At 39.3% G+C, this 22,834-nt stretch overlaps 4 protein-coding genes across 6 annotated transcripts; 2 read left to right on the top strand and 2 right to left on the bottom strand.

The window, feature by feature from the left end:
* The first annotated feature begins 611 nt into the window (after positions 1–611).
* On the top strand, positions 612–7,198 carry LOC120574003 (peroxisomal membrane protein PMP34). The gene is made up of 9 exons (XM_039823968.1): positions 612–991; positions 1,198–1,258; positions 2,211–2,277; positions 2,576–2,730; positions 3,848–3,964; positions 4,061–4,206; positions 4,806–4,901; positions 5,279–5,361; positions 5,442–7,198. Exons 1-9 carry the CDS (start codon positions 917–919, stop codon positions 5,587–5,589), a joined length of 948 nt encoding a protein of 315 aa, XP_039679902.1. The 5' UTR covers positions 612–916; the 3' UTR covers positions 5,590–7,198.
* Positions 7,199–7,307: 109 nt separating this feature from the next.
* dxo (decapping exoribonuclease) lies at positions 7,308–11,457 on the bottom strand. 2 transcript variants are annotated; one of them, XM_039823965.1, is made up of 7 exons: positions 11,211–11,457; positions 10,055–10,524; positions 9,673–9,899; positions 8,614–8,833; positions 8,362–8,497; positions 8,102–8,196; positions 7,308–8,020 (listed from the first exon to the last, which is right to left on the bottom strand). In XM_039823965.1, the coding sequence occupies exons 2-7, from the start codon at positions 10,516–10,518 to the stop codon at positions 7,906–7,908; spliced, it is 1,257 nt and encodes a 418-aa protein (XP_039679899.1). In that variant the 5' UTR covers positions 10,519–10,524; positions 11,211–11,457; the 3' UTR covers positions 7,308–7,905. The 2 variants fall into 2 exon arrangements, with proteins under 2 accessions (XP_039679899.1, XP_039679900.1); XM_039823966.1 differs by having other exon boundaries at positions 8,102–8,127.
* Positions 11,458–11,507: 50 nt separating this feature from the next.
* Positions 11,508–13,851, top strand: LOC120574004 (serine/threonine-protein kinase 19-like). 2 transcript variants are annotated; one of them, XM_039823969.1, is made up of 7 exons: positions 11,508–11,627; positions 11,906–12,005; positions 12,096–12,238; positions 12,328–12,563; positions 12,744–12,841; positions 12,981–13,128; positions 13,563–13,851. In XM_039823969.1, the coding sequence occupies exons 2-7, from the start codon at positions 11,912–11,914 to the stop codon at positions 13,606–13,608; spliced, it is 765 nt and encodes a 254-aa protein (XP_039679903.1). In that variant the 5' UTR covers positions 11,508–11,627; positions 11,906–11,911; the 3' UTR covers positions 13,609–13,851. The 2 variants fall into 2 exon arrangements, with proteins under 2 accessions (XP_039679903.1, XP_039679904.1); XM_039823970.1 differs by having other exon boundaries at positions 11,518–11,627; positions 11,940–12,005.
* A 1,759-nt stretch (positions 13,852–15,610) lies between these two features.
* LOC120574005 (ras-related C3 botulinum toxin substrate 1-like) lies at positions 15,611–22,420 on the bottom strand. The gene is made up of 6 exons (XM_039823971.1): positions 21,978–22,420; positions 20,375–20,446; positions 19,725–19,842; positions 19,473–19,535; positions 18,507–18,666; positions 15,611–17,303 (listed from the first exon to the last, which is right to left on the bottom strand). The coding sequence occupies exons 1-6, from the start codon at positions 22,010–22,012 to the stop codon at positions 17,173–17,175; spliced, it is 579 nt and encodes a 192-aa protein (XP_039679905.1). The 5' UTR covers positions 22,013–22,420; the 3' UTR covers positions 15,611–17,172.
* Positions 22,421–22,834: the final 414 nt, after the last annotated feature.

Here is a 22,834-nt window from a genome sequence, read left to right as displayed (position 1 = left end):
CATTCCACCTTTGATAACTATTTTTAGTTTAGTATAATATCTTAATGCTTCTTTCACCACTGGTGATTTCTCATAATAAATAGTTTGAGCCTATTTGTAACAGCATATGTCATGAGGTAAATTTTGCATTCCCTCCAGGCTTATGAAAATAAAATATCAAATCACATAACATGGTAGAATGCTTTCTAAAGACACACAGATTTTACTGATTTCAAGTGACCTTCAATGAAATCGATGTATGTTTTATTTTTATTTTTTGTTTTATTAATGGGGAAAAATCTCAAAAAGAAATGAACTGATTCCAAACTTTTCCAAATTAACTTTTGACTATAGACTGTTAATATTAACAGTCAATGCTTTTGACAAGGTGCCAAAAACTGTTTAATTGTGGCATTACAATTAGACATGTTAAAAAGAGAAATATATGTATGATGATTTAGTTTTATTTTAAAATGCTAATTTATTTTACTGCATTTAAGAAACACGAAACAAATTCAGTAAGCAAGCCAACCAAAAAAGTACACATTTTTGCACCCTCCACTAGAGTAGGTGGCAGTAATGCGTTTTTACTACTTTCTAAACGCCAACAGAAGAAGAAGAAACAGGAAGAAGAGACTATAGAAGAAGAAGAAGCGTCGTCAACCAACCCGGTTCTTTTTACAGTCACTGGGTTGGGTTCAACCGTTCAACCAATGAGTCGGGGCTGGGAGGAAACATTGCTCGACACTTTTCTCTCTGCATCGTTTTCTCTTGTTTCTGATCCGCCTTGTATACGTGAACACCATGGAGTCGGAGCTGTGAAAGTTTATGCCATTCCCCAAACAGTTCCGCAGCTAGAAAAACCAGACCGACCACTAGCTACCTCTCTTCGGGTCCTTCCTCCGCGGTTACTGTCCCGGTGTTTGGGTCTGCAGAGATGTCCGAGAACGGTGGCTCGGCTGTCGGCCTTCTGTCTTACGAGACGCTGGTTCATGCCGTGGCAGGTGCAATGGTGAGCAGAGATAAAGTGCAATAAAAGGAGATGTCATAAATGAATGTAAAGTATGTGGGTGGTCTGGTCTTTTGTCTAACTAGCTTGATGTTAGCAGTGCTGGTATTGAAGAGGGAATTATTTTACTGGGGGAGGGAATGAGCCTTTTGTCATTTTGTTTTTTATTTTTTATTTTAATTTTTCATTACAATGCGTTGTCTTTTTAGGGGAGTGTGACAGCCATGACCGTCTTCTTTCCTTTGGACACAGCCAAAAGCAGACTGCAGGGTAAGTTGGAGGTCTTATCATCTTGGACAGAGGATACCTAATAGCAGTTGAACGAGGTTTTTATATTTATTTTAACAATGTCTTTATTGATTTTTGTTTATTTACAATAAAACCTGGAGCAGCCAACCCACAACAAAGTTTCTCTCCTAACATCTGTCCTACTATAAGAGACAAAAAAAGGAAAGTAAAGGATAGTCTACTAATTCAGTATTGCGCTAGACCAAGATATCCTCATGTCCTCATGAGTCAAGCTAAGTACACTTGTACACCTTTTTGAAAAGTCTCACCTTTTTAGACTGGTCTTTGTATAACCTTTATTTATTCATGTTGTTTTATACGTCCTTATTTTTGATTAGGGAGCACTTTGTACTTCTCTTGAAAGGTGCTTTCTAAATAAACAATTACTTCCCATTTTCTTGATGCCTTGTAAACACCCTTGTCCACCCCTGGTTTGTTACTCAGAGTTTCTGTTTTAAATTTGAAGTCTCAAACTCAAGCCAAGGTAAAGCTGATGGCATCACCTGGTAGGGCTGGGCGATATGGACAAAATCAGATATCACGATATTTTTGGCCAAATACCTCGATATTGATACAGCAACGATATTGTAGTGTTGACTATTGGTGCTTTCACAAAATATTTACATAAGTCTGGTACGTTCAGAAAATGACATCACTTTACTGTAATGCAGCCTTTAAAACCAGGAAAAGACACCACTTATGCCATATTTTGATATTACGGTATCCAAAATCTAAGATGATATCTAGTCTCATATCGCGATATCGATATATTGCCCAGCTCTATCACCTGGGTTATTTACTTCAGGCTTTAGAAAGCTTCTTCAGAGCCACATAAATCAGTATGCAACCACTGAGGATGAGATTCCTCCTCATGTCCAGTAAACTGATCTTTTGATCTTCTGATTTTTTTTTTTCTTCACTTTTGTGTTTTCAGTGGATGAGAAGAGAAAGTCTAACTCTACCCCTGTCATCCTGGCTGAGATAGCAAAGGAAGAAGGCTTGTAAGTATAGTTTTTTTTTTTTTTTTTAAATGCAAGCTTTTTGGTTTGATTTAGACAACTCAATGAAATACAAGTGCAATGTATTTGCAGCAGATATTTATAATCAGTAAAATCTGTCTGAACTATGGATGAAACAGTAAATTTATCAATTAGTTGATTGACAGCAAATTCATGTTACAATTTAGTTAATTTAAATAATTTAAGTATTTTCTTAAAAAAAAAAAAATTCTCTGGTTCCAGCTTCTCTAACGTGATATTTGCTGGTTTTCTAAGTCTGACTCTCCATCATTTCTCCCAGTCAGGCTCTATACAGAGGCTGGTTACCAGTCATCTCCAGCCTCTGCTGCTCCAACTTTGTCTATTTCTACACTTTCAATACGCTAAAGAAGCTGGCGGCATCTGGTCCAGAAAAGTCCACACCTGGCAAAGACCTGCTCATGGGGGTTGTATCAGGTAAACACACGTACAGTAAAACTAATATATGATATATAATATTTATGATCTTATGGAAACCATCAAGTAGTAAAGGTGTTGAGAGTGTGGAACTTTAACATATAAATGAACGTTCCATTCAAGCCCTTGTCAAACCACTTCACCCAATGCTGACTAAAGGCCAATTTATGCTTCTGCTTTAAATCGACACTGTGGGTACGTACATAGGTACGTGGAGATACGGACCCTACGCCGTAGCCTGACGTGCACCTCTCAAAAATTGTAACTACACGTCGCGGCGATGCAGACCGCAACAACTGTGATTGGTCCGTTTAGCTGTGGCTTGGTAGGGTTGCATTTCCCCCTACTCATTTCCGGGTTCTCCTTTTCCATAAACAACATGAAATCAAGGAGAGGGTTAACTCTTCCTGCTACAGATTTCCGACCGTGTTCAGAAAGCACAGGGGAGACACTTTGTTTCTCTCACTATGCCTCTACTGTAGATTCGGTACTCGCTCCGAAGCTAATCCCTATCACTCTCTCACTCGCTCGACACATTCCCCATGCAGACACACATGCCGGCCCTGCTATTCTCTTAAAGAGATGGACGCACACACTAACACACAAGTGTAAACTTCAGTCCACTTAGGCACATAGGCAACGGTGAAAGCTCTGCGTAGAGCCTCAGCAGAAGCATACATCCAACTTTAGCCTATCACTGCCAGGGAAAGCTCTCTGAATTCCTCGGTATACTGGAGTTGTGGTGTCTGGAGCCTTCTTAGGAAGTAACTAACATTACAGCAGATGAGCGAGAGGAATGTGCACTTTCTTCTCAGTATACATAACATACCCACATTGACACAATTAAATGACATAATGGGAGTGGAGAAAATGGGCTCCATGACACAGCTCCAGCTTATATCCATTTTTTTTCTTCCTCTCTGCATTTGTTTCCACATGAATGCCACTTGTAGATCAGTAGAATAATGTGAAACCATTGGCAGGGTATCATTGTATCATGTGTATCATTGCTACTTATTAAAGCGCTGTTCCAAAGAGCTAGTACAGGTCAAAAACTCCATGTGGTATCTTTAAAAATGATTGATTCAAGAAAGCTAACTATCTGTTGTTCATACAGGGGTGGTGAATGTGATTCTGACCACTCCCATGTGGGTTGTCAACACTCGACTGAAGCTGCAGGGAGCAAAGTTCAGGAACGAAGACCTCCAGCAGACCCAGTACAGGGGCATCTTTGGTATGTGATATATCTTTCTATATTCAGTGTTCAGACTTGCTTTTTTCGTTACTACCCAGTTGTAAAACCCTGCTGTGTTCGGGCTTTCCTTCTCAGATGCTTTCTCCCAGATCATAGCCAATGAGGGTGTGGGAACTCTGTGGAACGGCACTCTGCCCTCTCTCATTCTCGTCCTCAACCCGGCTGTACAGTTCATGCTTTATGAGGCCATGAAGAGGAAGGCAGGCAGGGGAGGGAAGAAGGTGAGAGGACGCTGACAGTGTTGTGTAGAGTACTACATTACCAAAGCTAATGTGTCGGCCTCGACTCCTTTTCGACTGAGTTGACTCATCTCATTTGCAGCCGTGGTCAGTCTAGCAACTCGCCGTTGGAAAAAAACAAATTTTGGTCAGGCCAATCACATCGTGTATAGAGTCGGTGGGCGGGCTTAACATAAGGACGGCAGAGTTGCGATGGTTCCGCGTGAATACTGTCTATGGTGAATTCCTACATCCATGGTGAATTCCCCTGCTACTTGAAAACAAAGAAGATGGCTGCTGCTGCTGCTGCTGCTGCTGCTGCTGCTGCTGCTGCTGCTGGCGAACAGCGGTCGGAATCGGCTTTGGCAGCGAGTCTGGAAGACTTGGAGTTAAGCACTGAAGTCATTCTTAAAAAAAAAAGGAAGATGTTTTGCCGACAGGATACGGCAAAAGTTAAATCAGCTTTAAACAGCTTGGCTAGTAATGAACCACTGTTCATTTTATGTTTTGATAGCCAAATCATATTTGTAGGAAAACTTGTTATAAATGTTCTAGTGAAACCACGGGGTATTAGTGGGTTAAATCTTTGTCTCCTACCACAGATCTCCTCAGCAGAGATCTTTCTCATTGGAGCCATTGCCAAGGCCATTGCTACCACCGCAACATATCCTCTTCAGACAGTTCAGGCCATCCTGAGGGTAAATACTACGTTATATAATGTTTACTTTCCAAGTGGTTAGAGGATAAGCCTGATGATATTCTATATATTTGTTATTGTTACATTATATTGTCACAACATTTGTTAATGGCAAGAGAAGAATAAAGCAGCGTTCAGACTAAATTGAAAAAGAAATCTTTTCTATGTAAAAATATAGAAAATCTGTGCATAAAAGTTTAGGAGCTTGACAAGCACCTCTAATGGAGCCCTTGGTAATCACTGTATATTGTAGACCATATAGATGTTAGTGGTGCAGAATGTCTTTAAGATCTCATGACAAATGGGTTAGGGTTAGGTCAGTTCTTCAACCTCAAATCTCAAGGAATTAAGCTAACCTGCTTAATGCTTTCTCATCAGTTTGGCCAGTACAAAGGTGATGGTAAGGGCGGAGTGCTTGGAAGCCTCTCAAACATTTTCTCTCTGCTAATGGACAGAATCAAGTGAGTGCAGCTACAAACACAAACACATTCACTGATACACGTGGCTGGTTATTAATACACATCTGTTCCCTTTATCACAGGAGGTATGGTGTTCTTGGTTTGTACAAAGGCCTGGAGGCCAAGCTGCTACAAACAGTACTGACTGCTGCCCTCATGTTTGTTGTGTACGAGAAGATCACCGCCGCTACCTTCAAAGTCATGGGCCTGAACAAGAAACTAAAGCAGTGAACAAACCCCTACTTGAATACAGTACTGCATTAGTACGCTCGTCATCAGTAGGTTTTATCTATGCCTACCTATGATAATGTTGATGCTAGGAATTGTTTCACTCGCATTAACGTTTTAATAAGAGATGGGATTGGTGCCTTCTTTTTAGGGCCACAGATTCCCACACTCGCCCCAAAACATACACCATAACCAGAGCTGGGTGTGATGCCTATAATTCCCTCTTTCTCTTAACCTTAACTGGTTCCATTTGTGCAGACTGGCCGTGATTTTCTCCACTAGTGAATCTCTGTTGAGATGGTTATAAGTGATCTTACCAGCTGAGATTTTAAAACTAGTCTGTAAAAGCATCACAGTATTTCATAATGAAAAAGGCATCATATGACATTTTGGGAAATGAGCTTATTCGCTTTCTTGACGACCGTAAGATGAGAAGATGGTATCAGAATCTCTGCTAGAAAGCGAATGAGCTTATTTCCCAAAATATTGAACTTTTCCTTTTAACATTAGGGGCTTTCTGCAAATGATGATACCAATAAGGCGAGCTACATACTTAAGTATTACCTCGATCCAAGCCAGTGGACCATTCTTCACAAACTCAGTCTTATCTTTTAACTGTGAATTTAACTGAGTTTGATAGAAACCTCATGAAATTACTGCCAGATGAATGTTTTTTTTTTTTTATGTGCTGACTTAAGATGTCATTATTAACCACAAATTGGTAGTAATACATTAACAATGAAACAGAGAAGAGCTCTATAGACTTGTGTGTAAAATCTGCACTTACATTTCCAGCTCCGAAAAAAGGTTTTGATTTTAATAATTATAGTAAATTAAGTAAAAAATGAATTTAGGGAATAAGTACTTAACAATACACAGTTTGAGAGTGTACACATATTTCAGTAGGTGTTAAGTGCCTCTAAATGATATCTGAAAAACTGCACTATGAAGTGATATAAATGCTGTGATGACTGTTGGTGATTTACACAAGCCCATGATGCACTTAACTGTTTACTGTCATGATTGTATTGGTCAGTATGAACATTTACTCACGTAGGTGTCTTCCATTATTTATTTCAGTATACTGTTAGTAGTGTTGGGTTTTCACGTTTTGCAGTACAGTATTTTATTTTTTTTTATCACAGCACTCTTTCTCCAATTTGGTGAATGTGAAGTTTCTGCTGCCTTTCACCTTAAAACGATTTTCAAAGTTCATTCACTCATTTTGTTGCTTCTAAACTGGTTGTTTAATCTGTAACGTGAGTTTTAATCATTACAAGAGGTGCTGCTCTCAATATTACTTTGTAACATCACATTTAGGAGAGAACATTTTGACTGTTCATTGTAATCAGTGCCAGTGGTGAAGCCTAGTTGCAAGTAGTAAGGATCCTGTCAATTTACCAAAAAAAAATAGAAATTACATTATTTACCAGATTTGAGTAAGTATTATGTTTTTGATTGTTTTGCTTTCTCACACACCTGATGTTCTCAAGGTACACCACATTAGTTATGAGTAATGTTACTTGTTGAATTCACAATATCAAATGTATATTTTGAGTAAGGGAATTCAAATGTAGCTTTCACACAAAAGGTGTTTATGAAAAAAAAAAAATAGCAAAGAGAAAATTGAAACTGCCGGGAAAGTAAATGGTAAAATCTGAGGATAGAAAGTGTGAAAGAGCAGAAAGCTCTGAACAAAGAAAATGTCACTAGTAGTCAGGTTAGTCAAAATGACAACATGAGCTTTATTTAATAAGAAGGAGCCCACAGCTGGTAAATGTCACTATTCGTTATAAAACAGCAAAGGCAGTGACAATAGATACACCATGTAAACTGTTTTCTTTACAACTGGTTTTCTCCAATGACAGTTTTTTTTTTTTAAGATGAAATATTGCTGAAATATTGTTTTTTAACACCCTACTTGAAGATAACTTTAACTGTGGATGCAAAGTCATTTTCATGTATTTACATATTTTTTTAAAACATTTTCTAATTTTGTTTCAATTAACATCCCACTGTTTCGGGGGTTTCAATTATTGTTATAACATAATAAAGTCTCAAACAATATTGACGTCAGTGCATCATTACGGTTTAATTAAAATCACCACATGCAAGATGAAAAAACATGGTTCAGTTCTTACTGCTGAACAAATAAAAGATAAAAAAGACATTACATGGTAGCGATCAGTGACCCAAAAGGAGTTCTGTATGAATGTCAAATTTCAATGTATTTTGGGAAACAATCCTCCATTGGAGGTCTGAATTAACAGTCCTAGTCGACCACGTCTTTGTTGTAAATTAGGACTGAAGGTACGAGTCTTAACTACTGGTCATCTCCTCCACATACCAGTGTGGCAGGAAGGAATACTGGGAGTCCCTGTGGACGGAGTAGGTCACATCTCTGTGGGGCTCCCAGGAGAAAAGGTACACCACACTGGGGAAGCAATAATAACTCATGAAATATATTTTTCTTAAAATGGAAAAAAGGTTAATGTAGTCTGTCATTGCAACTTACCTTGGATTGTCTTCAGCTGCGATACGCTTCACAAAAGAAAGGAAATCACAGCAAAAGTTCATACAAACTGTTGGCTTCCAGCAGTTGTGTTCATTCTGTCCAGAAGTAAGACAGAAAATTTCCAAATATTGAGTTAATCTTTTATTTACTCATGTCCAATAACTTTTTATTTGAAGAAAAAAAAAAGACAAGAAAAGATTTCTCAATGATTAGTTACGTTGTTGACCAGCTGTTTATCACTGCAAAAAACTTCACTGTACCTTGATGAGATGTGACATTTTAGAGATGGGAAAAGTGTCCACAGTGACAACCACTCCTTCATGATCCCGAAAACCTGCCACAACACGAGGGACCCCAGGGAGAAAAGACTGGGCCCACCACTTCAGCAGTTTAAACCTGAGGACCACCAACATTCAGATATGGCAGTTTAGAGTGGGTAAAATCAAATGTCCCAACAAACAATATGACATGAAAAAGTGAATTATGTGATGCTTCACTGTTTCATCACCTACCTGTGGAAGTTGCTGCGCTGTTTGGGGGTGCAGATCTCTGCAGAGGTCTTCAGCTCGATGTAGCATGCAGGAGGAGCTGGAGCGTTGGGATCTTTATCCCGGCAGTCCACCTCACCAGAGAACAAGAGTCTGTGATCTGCGAGCCGAGTTTGCACCACGGTGCAGAAGGCCTCATTCGTGTTAACCACTCCGCCTGGGTCTGGTACACTGTGGGCATTATCTACAGGGATGGACAAATGTGAAGCGTTATCATTTAAACTGCTATCATCCCATGTGCTTTTATATGATTTGTGTGTGTGTGTGTGTGTGTGTGTGTGTGTGTGTGTGTGTGTGTGTGTGTCAAATGTAATAAAATGAGACATACTGGTATGGAAGCCCATTTCTGCCAGGAAAATAAAAAAAGATTAAAGAAATAAAACTACTCACTGTAATAAGATTATGTTATGAACACAAAGTCACAATTTGTATTTTTTAACTTCGAAGTCAAAAAGTTAAAGCTATGAGATACTAAGTCATAATTGAGATAGTAAGTGATAAGATACTAGATAAAAAAATACTGACTTTCTTACTATCTCACAACTTTGAAAGTCAATTTTTGACTTAACATTTCTAATTTTGACTTGCTATCTCAGAACTGAGATCATAAAGCGTATGTTATTTTGAAATACCATGAGTTACTTTTATTTTGTCATTAAGAACATTTCACCTATTGTTTGTTTTCATTTCCTGGCTGAAATGGGCTTCCACAGTTATGATGACTATATATAAAATAATGTTTTATCATGATGCTTGTGAAATGTATCTGAGCTGATGTAAGGCAGTTAGTCAATATGAGGACTGATCATCAGGGTTTGAAAGAAAACCAAGTAAACAGCAGTAATAATAATAATAATAATAATAATTGTAATTGTTGGGTCTTTGTAAATTAGAGTGTGGTCTAGACCTACTCTATCTGTAAAATGTCCTGATATAACTCCTGTTGTGATTTTACACTATAAATAACATTTAATTGAAGTGAATAATACTCTATTATAATACTACTATTGTATAAATGCCTACCTGCACATGTGTACTGCTCAAACTTGTATCCCCAGTACATCATCTCTTCATGTCTCTCTTCGCGATTCTCTCGATCCCTACGAGCAGCTTCTGTTTCCACTTCACTTATGTAAAGCGTGCCCCTGAACCTGGTGACCGCCAGCAACCAGCCCTCCCGTGTCTCATAGGGAGAGGTCAGCAGCTTGGTCAGATGACCACGCCATGTCACAATATCGACATCTAAAGCACTGGGAAGAGCAGAGGTTGATCAAAGAATACATGTCCAACAGGAAAATTATGGTTATAAGTGGTTGGATTAGAGATTATAGATCACAATTGAGTATCTATCTGATCTGTTACCCTGAATAAGAAAAAAAAGGTAAAAACTAATAATAACACTTACCGTGGTGAGGCCGTGGTCACCCTTGAGCTGAGCTTTGATCTATTGGCCAAGATCCAGCGTAGGATGTGGTCCAGCTTCTCCTTCACACGGTCATCTCTCTTTATAAAGCGGTCTTTGTATCCATCCCTCAGGTCAAAATTAGGATTTCTGTCAGGTTCCACATAGTATCTCATCTGTCTGCTGTCATTGAAGAATCTACGCTCAGAGTCGAGGGAAAAACATCCTACTTCAACAGGCTGTTTGTACACTGGAAAGTCTCTTTCATATAGCTCCCTTCTGGTGCTCAAACCCTGAGAGCTGGGTGGGTTTTGCCGAGGAGTTGTCCCAGATTTATACGGGTGGTGGTTTGGTCTGGAGTGTTTACTCCCACAGGGATTTCTTCTACTTTCATCTCTATCTCTTTTGTAAGCTGACAGGCGGTTTTGGTAGCTAGAGTTGGGATTGTGGGATCTGTGCTGGTCCATTGCTACCTATTGGGGAAAAGAGCAATGAAACAAACTGATGACATTGATGGTTATTCATATTTTCTCGATTGTCTTGCTCTCCTGCAGGACAGCCAAAAAATGTTCTGCCTGTCATCACTAAAAAGACAGTGCTAACCCTTTTCTTTTTTTAAATGATGCTACAAGTGCAATACATGTTTTATGTTGCTAACACAAGACCCATACTCATATTTGTATATTGTGTACAGCACCTTTTATTTTATAGTTTATTTTTATTTTATAGTTTATTCATGCTTCATACTGAAAATAATAGATTCTCGTAGTACACTAGTCTTTAACAATATTATATATTCTATTACGAATCTAATTTTGCATGGGATCAACAAAGAGTATCTTATTTAAAATAAAATGCACACAATTAAGCACATCACATCGTGATCTGTGTAAATGACCGTCTATTGTGTGTGTATGTGAATGCAGACAAATAAATAATGTAAATATGTTTGTACTGAACGCTGTGTACTGGTACAAGTGTGTCTGTAGTGTATTGAGTAAACAGACGTGTTTTGTGTCAGGTTAATAAGATTTTAAAAAACAAAACAAAAAAAAGCTATTTTGTGTATTTTACTTTGGCAATGTGCGATTCCTTGCCATTATAAAACTACTTTACTACTACCAAAACTAAACGACCAGTAAATAAATGAAAAACGTACCTTAGTCAGCGTAACGTTACACAACAAAAGCAGCTAAGTTAACGTCACGTTTCTGTCAATGACCGTTCAGCCACAATAAAAAAACGGACTTTGTGTCAAAACGACTGTCATGTGTTGCAGCATCTTTTTTTTTAATCTAGCTACACAAAAAAAGGCAATAACGAATACATAAAGTGTATTTGTCTCGCTAGCTGGGTAGCTTACTAGCTAGCAAGGATAGCACCATAAACGACCCATAACACAAACTCAAAGCTACTTCCGTATGCAGTTTCTCCTCCAAACCGCTTGGTGGTAGCCGCGGTACTTCCGGCAAACAGCCGTTAGTCTCTTAAATTGTCTCTAGACAGCCATGGTTGGAGCTGTGACTGGGACCAAAGCGATATGAATACTAATATTGTTGTTATAAGTAACTATTAGGTAAGTGTTTCAACTGACTGGTCAAATATTTGCTTATTTGTCAATGTAACGTTAGCTAGGTTAGCTGTATTAGCTTGCCTAACAAGATAGACAAAATCAAGGTGGGGTCGTGGCAATTTCAAAATTGTGTAACGCTAGCTTAGTCACTTTTTCGTCCTGATTAGAAAAGCCATTGTCTCACAAAAGTAGAACTAACTGGCGGTGAGAAGCAACGTTGAGTTAACTGGTTCATTTATCATACGTTTGCAAATGATTGATAGTATTTTCTGTTATCCCAGATAAACATGAACAGGAAACGGGCTCTGATTTCAGACACTTTCAAGGTGAAGAAAAGAAGAAATGGCACGCAGAAGTTTGGAGCTGTCAGTGATGGAGATGGTAGGCGTGACTGCTAAAAAGCTAATAACAATTTTGTTGAAATCTCATCTCATGTAAAATTCACTTTACATGTACTGCTTCAAATTAAAGGACCGACTGACATCAGATCCACCCTTGAATACCTCATGACACTGTTCCCCAGGAAGCTCTTCAATGACACCTTGCCTCAAATCGTTCTTAAGCACCAGCTCTACAGCATACACAATGACAAGACTTTGGTGGACAAGGAGCTGGTAAGATGGCTCTTTAGTTTTCAGAATGGTCATATGTGTATCTATGTAAATGTGAAAACGCAACCCACTGCCCTGCTTGTGGTCCACAGAATAAACTGCGGGAACGAGGAGAACTGCTGATGTTCCAGCTCGGGTTTGATGCTGACACTTTTGGGCTGGTTTTTGCTTCAGATTACAAGGCCAAAGTGCTGGCAGGAGAGGAGGGCAGAGCGACACGAGCAACAGTGGAGAAGTTTTTGCAAAAATTGCCCTCTCCTTGCACAGACCTGAGCTTCACCAAAGACAAGATGCTCAGGGAGTTCCTCTTCACAGACTCTGAGATAACGTATGAAAGACTCCGATCTATCTCATGTTAGGTCTACTTCCAAAATGAATAATTGTTGAAAAACGTCACACCTAACACCGAAATGGCTTTAATACGTGTCTTCTCAAATGTTTACTTTATACAGTATGTACAAATAAATGTTCAAAGATCTGCACATACTTTATTTTCTCAACCCTCTAGGCAGTTGGTTAAGTCAGGTGTCCTCACTGTAAGGGATGCAGGCAGCTGGTGGCTTTCCATTCCCAATTCTGGCAAATTCACTAAGTACTTTATACAAGGTGGGTGTTAAGAGAAACAGAGTCTGAAAAATACTTTGCTTTAATGATGAAATGTGAATTTCTCATTTTACAAGATTTTGACAGTGCTTTGCTAATTGGAGGACTGTTTGTTTTCTTACCATTTCACCACTCATCCTAGGTCGTAAAGCAGTCCTCGGCATGGTGAAGAAGTCCAAATATAGTGAAGTCTTAAAGGCAGAGCTAGAGGAGCGGCGAACAACCTCACATGTGAAATTCCACATGAAATACCATATCCATGACATTGTTGGTGCAGAGCTGGTAGAGAGGTAATATCTGTTTGTATACACGTCGCATGCTATTGATTCTGAAATATGTTGATTTTTAATTTGAGGTTTTTGCAGTAGGTTGGAGTTTATCTGTTTAGTCTGTCAAATGGAAAAGACAGGTACTTAATGTAGCTGCTCTCTTTTAATTATCCTCAATTCACAATTGTTTTTTTTTTGTTTTTTTTACATATGCTAGAACCCTCAGGCTAGATGCTGGCTCTCAGGTGTTAAAATATGTTTGTTTGTTTATGAAGTCATAACCTTCGAAAACCAGCAAGCTTGATCTCCGTAACCAGAAAATGATCAAATAAAACATTGCTATAATTGCTTAAAATTTCAAATCTGTTTTTAACTTCTATTTGAATTGTTACTCATCTTGGACAATTGAGGAATGTCACTTTATTTACTGAATACAGTTTTTGTTTTCTTCCCAGCATACCTACAACTTCAGGGATATTGTTGCGATTTGTTGAGCCCTGAACCACAGCAACAAGACTGAAATCGGTGCTTGGTCGAAGCCAATGAGTGGCTGAAGATTATGAAGTGTTTGTATGAGGACTGTTGGTAAACTAATTTAAGATTTCTGAGTTTGATTCTGTGCCAAATGCATTATAAAAAACCTTGTGGGTTTATGAATTGTCAATTATGTTGACATTATTCTGGTTTTGAGTCATCTTGTAATAAAATGCATATGCATACTGTACTTATGCGCACACCATGGAAGCACTTTGTTACAGCTGTTCCATTTCTGTGATGTTTTAACTTTGGCTTACAATTGAGATCTGTCCAGACTGTATGAAATAGGATCCAGTCAGCAGTGTTGCCAGAATTGACTGACAAGTGGCCCGATCAGAGTCTAAAACTAATCTGATATACATATGGCTACTGATTTCCTGTTTCCTTAATATGAGGAGGTGCCTCTGGTCTTTTAATTTGTATAAACAGGTCTTATTTAAATCCACAGTTATAGTGAAAAAAGATTTCCACCCAGTCTTAGATAATGTTCCATTCAGTGTATTTTTCAGTGTAACAAGTATTTACTTATATTAACCAATACAAGCCTTTAGAAATATTTTTTAAATCACACAACTAACAATATAGTTATTTGAGGGGGAAAAAAATCAGCCTAGCGGTAAATGTCAACAGTTTCTGAAGCTTCCCAATTCGCCCATTGAGTCTACATGTTCTAATATAGTCTACGGCAGGGATGGGCAACATTTGTGATAAAGAGGGCCACAACAATGTTATCCTCACTATCTGATGGCCAGATTGTGACTGCACACTTTCACCAGTAGGATGCTGTAACGCTTATCATTCAATTAAAGTTTAGCTACCAAATTAATGAAAACTAAATATATACTGTAATCAAAGTTTATTTTTCCAGCATTAATATTTATCATTCAAATGCATTTAGTAATGCTTCTAGTCATTTAATGAACTTAACACAGAAACAAAAATCCACATTCCTGAATAAATTATTTCAGTCATTCCAATCATATTTTAGTTCAGTCACATTTTCATTGAATGGTGCTTAACAAATTCACATTCAAAAATGTAGACAAAGTATTATTGTCAATATACTGTATTACTGCCTCTGCCTTATACGGGCTTTCCCTCCCTCTCTCTTTTTTGTTAACAATGAAATAGCAATCATATCTAAGGTGATTCATCTGCCACGGAAAGGGGAGTAATGTTACTGTAGTGGCTTTCCCGATCGTACTTGAATGAGAAAAAAAGAAAAGAGACCATAGACTGTATAATATACATAGACAGTAAAACAAATATAGTCTATGAAAGAGACAGATCGAATGTGCTTTGTTGTTTGGCAAACATTCAGCTGGACACAAACTCCGAGTCCCTGGCAGTTCCGTGCTTGGGTTTCGTTTTCTTTTTAAAACTTTCTTGTGGTAGCGACAGAGGCAGTGACGTTTCCCGTTTACTGCACGGGACTCCTAACCGCCTCGACACCTGTCACATACTTGGCCATCGCAGACTAACTGGGTCTCATCTTTTAACCGCAGGCAGCTGCGGTTTTTTTCGGCTCCCCACGCGGCATCACCCCCCCAGTAGGCTACTAGCCACCCCCATTCAAAATAAATGGAAAGTTGCGTTTTCACCGTACTGTCTGTCTGACGGCCGGGCAATGTAAAAGCAGCTGATCGCTCAGTAGCCTGCCCCCCCCACACACTGAACTGTGGTAGACTCGCCCTCTCCTCGTTTTTCATCCTGAAATAAAAAATTAAAAAAAGCCGTCAACTTTGTAGATCGCACATATGAGAGTATTTAAAAAATACAAATAAAATACCGCTTGCTTGGGCCGCTTGCTCCCAACGCCTGTGAAACAATCTATTGATATTTGGAAATTGATTGGCTGGCCCCTGAGGCATTAGCTCTACTTCATGCTTCAACAAAGTAGGTGTCAGTCAATAAGTGTTGCATCAGGGGAAATCAGGTGGCACTGTCCAATAAAGAGGCAGAGCAGTCTGTTTTACTTGATTTTATTGGCTTTCTCAAAAAGTGACAATAGCTTTTATCCATAAAACTAAAGAGTCACAACATTGGCATGAATTAAAGCACAGCTTGATGTCTGAATACAATACAGATGAGCAACATGTACTTAAACCCTGATTTAGTAGTTCAAATACATTTTGTAAATAGGCAAAAAAATATAACTGTTGCAATTCTAATCTTAGTTTTCAGTATATGTTGCACATACATGCTATCAGCATTAATTACAAAAAGCTAGGCTTGTAGGGAGATTAAGGTAGCGTTAACTGTAGAGGTAATAAAGAAAAGGATATTCATAGTGTTAGTTTAACAATACAGTGAGTGAAGTGTTACTTCTGTGAAGAAAGATAAAAAAAAACAAAAACAATCAAATCACATGATTATAACAAAAAGACGAGTACGCTGTATACTACACCATAACCGACAGTAGCTTTGTTACGGTTATTAGCAGGCATAAATGCTCTTCTTAGTGACATTGCTTAGCCAGTAGTGATGCTATTAAGAATCAAATGTGCTGCACAAAAAAGGTATTTCTGATAAATGCCCACAGAGCATTGAAGGTGCTCTTGTTCCCCGCCACCAAAACAGTTCTAATCAAATATCTAATTAAGTTTTCAGCATTGCATTCCTGGGCAGCTACACAGTTGACAGACACTTTTGGGGAAACATTGCAAAGGAGAGAGAGAAAAAAAAAAATACCATAAACTTGACCGGTCCAATTGGAGCCAAACACATAAAATACTGGATAATTTAGACGCGTCAGGGTTTAATAGCACAGTTGGTGTCAGACGATCTGTTACCAGTGTGAAATCACACCGGTGTCATTCAATCCATGAGAATGAATGAACATCAATCTCCTAGGACTGAAAACTTACTGGTAAAGAGATTGATCATGCACAAACAGTAATTTGATGGTTGACAGTTACTTCAAGTTCCTTATTGACAGTGAGAGGACATGTGACCGCCCTCACAAAAGGGAAAATGAATAAAATGCCACTGATTTCGTGACAGCAAGCTGTCAGCTGTACTTTGAAGGTTTAAAAAGGTTTGAGACAATAGAACAAAGGGTTTATTTTCTGTTAAATATACAGCATTGTCTGCAGAATGTATTTGGCAATATTTCTTCCACTCAAAACAAACAACCAAGACTGTAAAAAAAAAAAAAAAAAAAAAAAAAAAAGGAAAGGTGGACAACCAGTGGAAGAACAAATGGAAAACATTCCACGGTCCATTTTTTTTTTACAAAACATCCAATCCACTTTAGAAGGCCTCAAGAATTTCATAGTTATGTCTGTACAGTATATGTTGTATTGAAAGAGCTAGGGTCTATAATCTTACAAACCCTTCTAAATCTGACCCTATGTCCAATTGTTTCATTGAAACGGTTGGTAGAACTGCTGTAGCTACACTTATGGAAGGAAAGAATCTGAAGTACATCGTTTTTGTGTGTATACTGGTGTGTTTCTCCTGTGTCTTTAGCCACTCCCTCACCACTAGCGGCCATGTTCCCCTGTGACCGTTCCAGTGGAGGAAGTCTTAGAGAAGAGAGCACTTCTTCCCCTTCTTCTTGACGGGGGGAGGGCACAGGACGGCCCGGATGGCCTCGTCGAACACAGTTTTAAGGCCACGTTGAGTCAGGGCAGAGCACTCCAGGTACTTGACGGAACCTGAGGAAACCACACATCAAATATTCGTTTTCTCTAAAATGTTTTAATAATTTATACTTTATCAATCCCGCAAGGGAAATTACAATGTTTTCACTCTGTTGTTAGAATACACATTGCAAACAGGCCTGAAACAAACACACACACACACACACACACACACACACACACACACACACACACACACACACACACACACACACACACACACACACACACACACACACACACACACACACACACACACACACACACACACACACACACACACGTCAGAGTAAGGGGGTTGCAGCGGTCGATGGACAGGCACCCCGAGAAGTTGGGGGTTCGGTGCCTTGATTAAGAGCATCTTGGCAGTTCCCACGGGGTGAACTGGCACCTCTCCAGCTACCAGTCCACCACCTCCGGCTCCTAACCCAACTCCCCTACAGACTGAGCTACTGCCACCTTAAAGTTTAAGGGGGCTTTCACACCTGACTCATTTAGTTCGGGTGACTTGACTAGAGTTTGTTTTGCCCCTTTGTGCAGTTCATTCGGCAGGTGTGAATGCGGCAATCACACTCGGGTGCGCCCCAAACAAGCTTACCGAGACCTCCTTCAAGAGGTTGGTCTTGGTACACTTTCAATCAAACTCTGGTGTGGTTCGTTTGTGGTGAGAACGTGATCTGACCCGAACCAGCTGTGTACTCTGCAAGTCTGAGCTAAATGGCTCCTGTAGTCAGGTGTGCTTTGCAATCTGCGATGCGGCAGATCATGCAAACTGTAGCAAGCTTGCAATGTTTCTCTCACAGAAATAGACTGCAGTCAAGCTTGCCGTCACCGTGGTCAATCCAGCCGCCGCCAACGTTGGACACCGACACTGGGAGAGTAAGGTTGCTCGCGAAACAACGTCTGATTATTTACGTGAAATGAGCTGGTTTGACCATGGAGATGGAACAAATATGAACTAGTCCAGAACACAGGACCTTCTTCCTTTATTCAATTTCTTGCTCCCGCCCCCAGACACATCTGACCAATAAGCAATTTTGGTACGCTTGGATTTTTCCCAGGTGTGAAACGAAACCGAACCAAAAAGGAAAATCGCTCCAAGTTTACAAACTCGTCAACTGATTTGGATCAGAGCAAACAAACTATAGGTGTGAAAACGACTCAGGAAAAAGAAAACTTGACAAAAAAAAAAGAGAAAAGTTGACATTGTGGTTTTACCGATTTCTTTTGCCATCGCCAGTCCTTGGGGATATGTAATTGGAGAGAGTTTCTTCTCCTTCAGCTTCTCCATGGTGTCCTTGTCATCTCTCAGATCCAGCTTGGTACCCACCAGAATGATGGGAGTGTTGGGACAATGGTGTCTCACCTCAGGGTACCACTGCACAAAGACCACAACATTAAGATGTTAGGGGTATAACTTTCCAAACCGGTCTATGTTATTGTGAACATTCATTTAGAATGACCAAGGAGTACATTTAAAGTAACCACTATCAGATTTTCTCTTTGGGCCACTTTGGGGCAGCCTTAAAAGAGTGAACGTGAGAGTGAACCAAAAAAGTAAAGCTGTGGACTGGAAAACCAAAACAGTTAAATCACAATTTTATCGAAATCGCAATATGGACTAGGGCAATATCCAAATCGCAGGGGGGCGAAATATTTGTTAAAAGGCAAAATATGCGTCAACCCATTCTAAAATAAAGTATTGTGGTGCTGCAGAGACATCCCGGGCTACAAATCGTATCCTACAAATGCTAAGTGATCATTCCCTCCAATATCGTGAATCATATTGCAATATCAGTCAAAATAATCGTAATTAGATATTTTCCTAATATCGTGCAGCCCTAGGAGATTATCATACATGATGAGGATAATAATAATAATAATAAGAAGAAGAAGGCCAGTGTTTACTTGTTCTAGTCCAGATTGAGTATGGGAAATTAATGGATGGCCCGTTGCACTCTTAATGAACAAACTATTATTATTATTAAGCAAGACACATCAAAACAGTCAGGAGTGAGTCTCGCTTTGCTGCTCTTTACAAATCTGAGTCATCCCTGGACAAAAACTGGCAGCTGATCAAAATCCTACCCCTGATGCCTCTCATCATGCCATGTCATGAAACTGATCCACGAAGACCCCTTAACAGCCTCTACTCTTTAACATAGCGGCAATGCATCAACTCACCTTGGCACGGACGTTTTCAAATGAGGCAGGACTCACAAGCGAAAAGCAGATAAGAAACACATCCTGGTAAGAAAAAGAAAACAATGCAATCATGATGTCGCACAAAAGTGTGGTGTTTGTCTTTCCTCCAACTTCCTTATTCAATCTAGAGTCCCAAACGTTCCAAAAGGGCAAACACAACACAAGAGAATCTGTTTGTAAAATATTATACAGCAATGTCAGACGTTTTTTTTTTTTTTTTTTGTACTGTACCGTCTGTGGGTAGGAAAGTGGACGGAGTCTGTCATAATCTTCTTGTCCTGCTGTATCCCAAAGGCCCAGGTTCACGGGCTTCCCGTCCACCATAACATTGGCAGAGTAGTTGTCGAACCTGACAGATGTAATAATGGGAGAATGGGTTAACCCCATCAGGATTCCCATAGACCGATAAATATTAAGACAGAGTCTTATAACATTGTGACAGGAGATAAACTAAAGAGTTCAAATGGAAAAGAGGCTCTTAATTGATCTGCTGTGGCCTTTGTCTTCTTCAGCTCTTTCTTGAAAATTACTTATCGTTTTTATTATTTGGCTCTGCTGCCGCTGAGCTAAAATCTTGTTTATCAACAACCTGCTGAGCCTGTTCATGCCACACTGACTGTGATACAGAGCAACACTGTGTCCATAGCTGGTCTAGAATCAGATATGTTGCAGGTTTTGCTTTTTTTATATACTTAGTTGCAGTGATTGTAACAATTTGCAAGCAGACACATTTTCATCTAAACAAAGAAAAGAAAAGCAACTACAGAATAAGATGTCACCTTAATCATGCAGCGACTGTATAGTAACCAAGGGCAGAGACAAATGATCGATCTGTAGTCTAACATAAATAAATAAGGTCTACTGCAGTCTCAGATACTCACACTGTGGGGATGTACTCTCCAGGAAAGGCATTGGTGGTGTAGCTGATGAGCAGGCAGGTCTTACCCACAGCTCTGGAGAGGAGAAGTAGAGGAAAAAGGATTTGTTTTGTGTTTATGATTTTATGCCCCCACATAAAACAAGCATGTAAAAAGCCTTGTTTTGTGCAACCTATGATCCAAAAACCAAAGATACAAGATATCCACATTGAGAAGCTGAAGCATGTGAATGTTGGCATTTTTGCTTGTAAAAATGTTCCCCCAATGTAATATTCGGTCAATCTGATTAATCGACCAATCCTTTCAGCTCCACGAGAGCCTCCAAGTCAAAAACAGATACCATTAAGTGAACCCATACTTTGGGATAACATACTTGCAAGGTGTAGACTGGGTTTAGTTTTTTCAAGATATGCATACAACATCCCTAGAGCATAGGGGTGGGGGAAAAAAATCGATACAGCATAGTATCGCGATATTTTCCGCGGCAATACTGTATCGATACACAGATGCCAAGTATCAATCTATTATTATATATGTGCAGCAACAAAATTTAAGTGAGATGAACAAACAGAGAAATGTATCTTTTTAGATAAAACAGATGTTGACAAATTTTCCTTTTGGGGACATATTTTGAAATTGTTGGAAAAAAGGTAATAAATTGCGATAAATAGCAGAATATTGCAATATGTTCAAAATCACAATAATATCGTATCGTGATGTAAGTATCATGATGATATCGTATCGTGAGACCTCTGGTGATTCCCACTCCTACTAGAGCAGTGCATTTGCCAAATATGAAACTTGTGTTGTACCCTTTAGCGTGAACCCTTTCTACTGCAAGCTTTCCCTTAGTCAAAGTCGAAAATAATAAGTCATAGGCCCATCAATGACTCTGCTGTTGTGGTATCCACCACACCCTGAACAAGGTGTGGATATGTTTACCTCCCACATATTGTTACATCCTAAAATCAGTCAGGTAAAGATCCTTCTTTAATCATTTACTAGCTAATCTGTAACTGTTGCAGACACAGGCTACAAAATTTGCTTTTAAGAAGCTGGAAACACGTCGCATGTGTAACATAACAGTGCAATACACAGCAACTAACACCAACACACAAACAAGACGCTCAACTCTTCAAATTCCTCAATTGACAAGTAAATGTTGCCAAACTCAAACTTAAACTCTGATTAAGAGGGATATGAGAACTGCCCTGTGATGTCTGACTCACCCAGGAGTGAGAAAAACACTGTAACCGGGATAACCAAGTCAAAGAATAACGTTAGCCAATCACTTGTATACTAACTATTTTTTAATGCAATAGTTTGCCATATCAATAATACCGCATATACATATAATTTGTGGCATATAACTCGTATCAGCAAAAGGTGATAGTTAACTAAATAATAACGTTACCCATGTAGCATAAACAGGTAGTTAAAGTTTAAGCCTGTTAGCTTAACTTTACCAATTAGGAAAAATCTGAAGCAAAAGCCTTTACCGTTGTGGTTAGCTAACGTTAGTCTGATGACATCATTTTCAGCTTCGTTATTTAGGTTAAATATTTGGTGGGAGAAACGTATAGTCAGCTCGATTACATTAACTTACCCGTCTCCGACAACGACACACTTTATGGCCTGCATTGCGCCGCAGCTAGAGGAATGCTAAGTTAGCCCGGGAGCCAGCTAACGTTAGCTCACGTTAGTCTCTTTTCCTTTGTCCGGAATTGCTCGGTGGTGAAATGTCCCAACAGCGTTTCGCTTACTGCCTTTGATGTAACAGCGGAGCTCCTGGGGTGTGGCACAACTTGTGGGGAACTTACAGTGACTTATCTAGCACTTTAACAAGTTTACTCAGAAATTCCCTCGCGACATTCCCATGATTTTCGTGGGCTGATCTGGAAGCTATGAAGCAAAACAGCGGCCACCACCCGTATTTCTATGGCCACCACCCCTGAGGAAAAAAAATGAAGTTAGCCACCGCCACCAGATGGTGCATCCGGTGTGCTGGGATGAAACGCCCACAGAAACTTTAACGATCTATAACGTCCTCAGAACAAACAGCTGTCCATTCACCGTTTTTTATGAAGTCAGAGAATGTTACCAGACAGAATGGTTGGGGGGTTAGTATTTTTAAAAGGAATTTTGAACTTGACCACTTACAGGAGATAAAAGAAAATAACAAGTAAGACGGACTATTCAGAGTGTGACACGGATTGAGGAAAGACGTCAGCTCAACAAACCCTTTTTAGACTAAGGAACTCGTTTGATGGAATTATTCCCTAAACTCTGCCCTCCAGGCTGTGCACTTCACCTTACAAACAATCAAGTTTCTCATGTTAAAACAATCTCAGACATTCTTTCAATGCTATATATATATGTAATAAATGCACCAAGCATTAATTACATTTGGTTTGACTTAAAATAAATTGTATTTCTTTATTCATTAATGACTCCTGACTTATG

This window comes from Perca fluviatilis, chromosome 15 (assembly GCF_010015445.1).
Source record: "Perca fluviatilis chromosome 15, GENO_Pfluv_1.0, whole genome shotgun sequence".
Taxonomy (NCBI): domain Eukaryota; kingdom Metazoa; phylum Chordata; class Actinopteri; order Perciformes; family Percidae; genus Perca; species Perca fluviatilis.
The sequence above is the reverse complement of the archived record's forward strand: the minus strand, read 5'-3'. Positions and strand labels throughout refer to the sequence as shown.

What these genes read in the sequence shown, in the direction of transcription:
- dxo (XM_039823965.1), bottom strand. Translation starts at nt 10,518, where the DNA reads ATGGACCAGCACAGATCCCACAATCCCAACTCTAGCTACCAAAACCGC. An exon ending in TGAGCAGTACACATGTGCAG is followed by an intron (nt 8,834 to 9,672) that starts GTAGGCATTTAT and finishes CCATCCCTGTAG; the next exon opens with ATAATGCCCACAGTGTACCA. An exon ending in CAGCGCAGCAACTTCCACAG is followed by an intron (nt 8,498 to 8,613) that starts GTAGGTGATGAA and finishes GGTGGTCCTCAG; the next exon opens with GTTTAAACTGCTGAAGTGGT.
- LOC120574005 (XM_039823971.1), bottom strand. Translation starts at nt 22,012, where the DNA reads ATGCAGGCCATAAAGTGTGTCGTTGTCGGAGACGG. An exon ending in CACTTTCCTACCCACAGACG is followed by an intron (nt 19,536 to 19,724) that starts GTACAGTACAAA and finishes TTTTCTTACCAG; the next exon opens with GATGTGTTTCTTATCTGCTT. An exon ending in GGCGATGGCAAAAGAAATCG is followed by an intron (nt 17,304 to 18,506) that starts GTAAAACCACAA and finishes TGGTTTCCTCAG; the next exon opens with GTTCCGTCAAGTACCTGGAG.
- LOC120574003 (XM_039823968.1), top strand. Translation starts at nt 917, where the DNA reads ATGTCCGAGAACGGTGGCTCGGCTGTCGGCCTTCTGTCTTACGAGACG. An exon ending in GCTCATGGGGGTTGTATCAG is followed by an intron (nt 2,731 to 3,847) that starts GTAAACACACGT and finishes TTGTTCATACAG; the next exon opens with GGGTGGTGAATGTGATTCTG. An exon ending in CCAGTACAGGGGCATCTTTG is followed by an intron (nt 3,965 to 4,060) that starts GTATGTGATATA and finishes TTTCCTTCTCAG; the next exon opens with ATGCTTTCTCCCAGATCATA.
- LOC120574004 (XM_039823969.1), top strand. Translation starts at nt 11,912, where the DNA reads ATGAACAGGAAACGGGCTCTGATTTCAGACACTTTCAAGGTGAAGAAA. An exon ending in AGCTGTCAGTGATGGAGATG is followed by an intron (nt 12,006 to 12,095) that starts GTAGGCGTGACT and finishes TTCAAATTAAAG; the next exon opens with GACCGACTGACATCAGATCC. An exon ending in GGTGCAGAGCTGGTAGAGAG is followed by an intron (nt 13,129 to 13,562) that starts GTAATATCTGTT and finishes TTTTCTTCCCAG; the next exon opens with CATACCTACAACTTCAGGGA.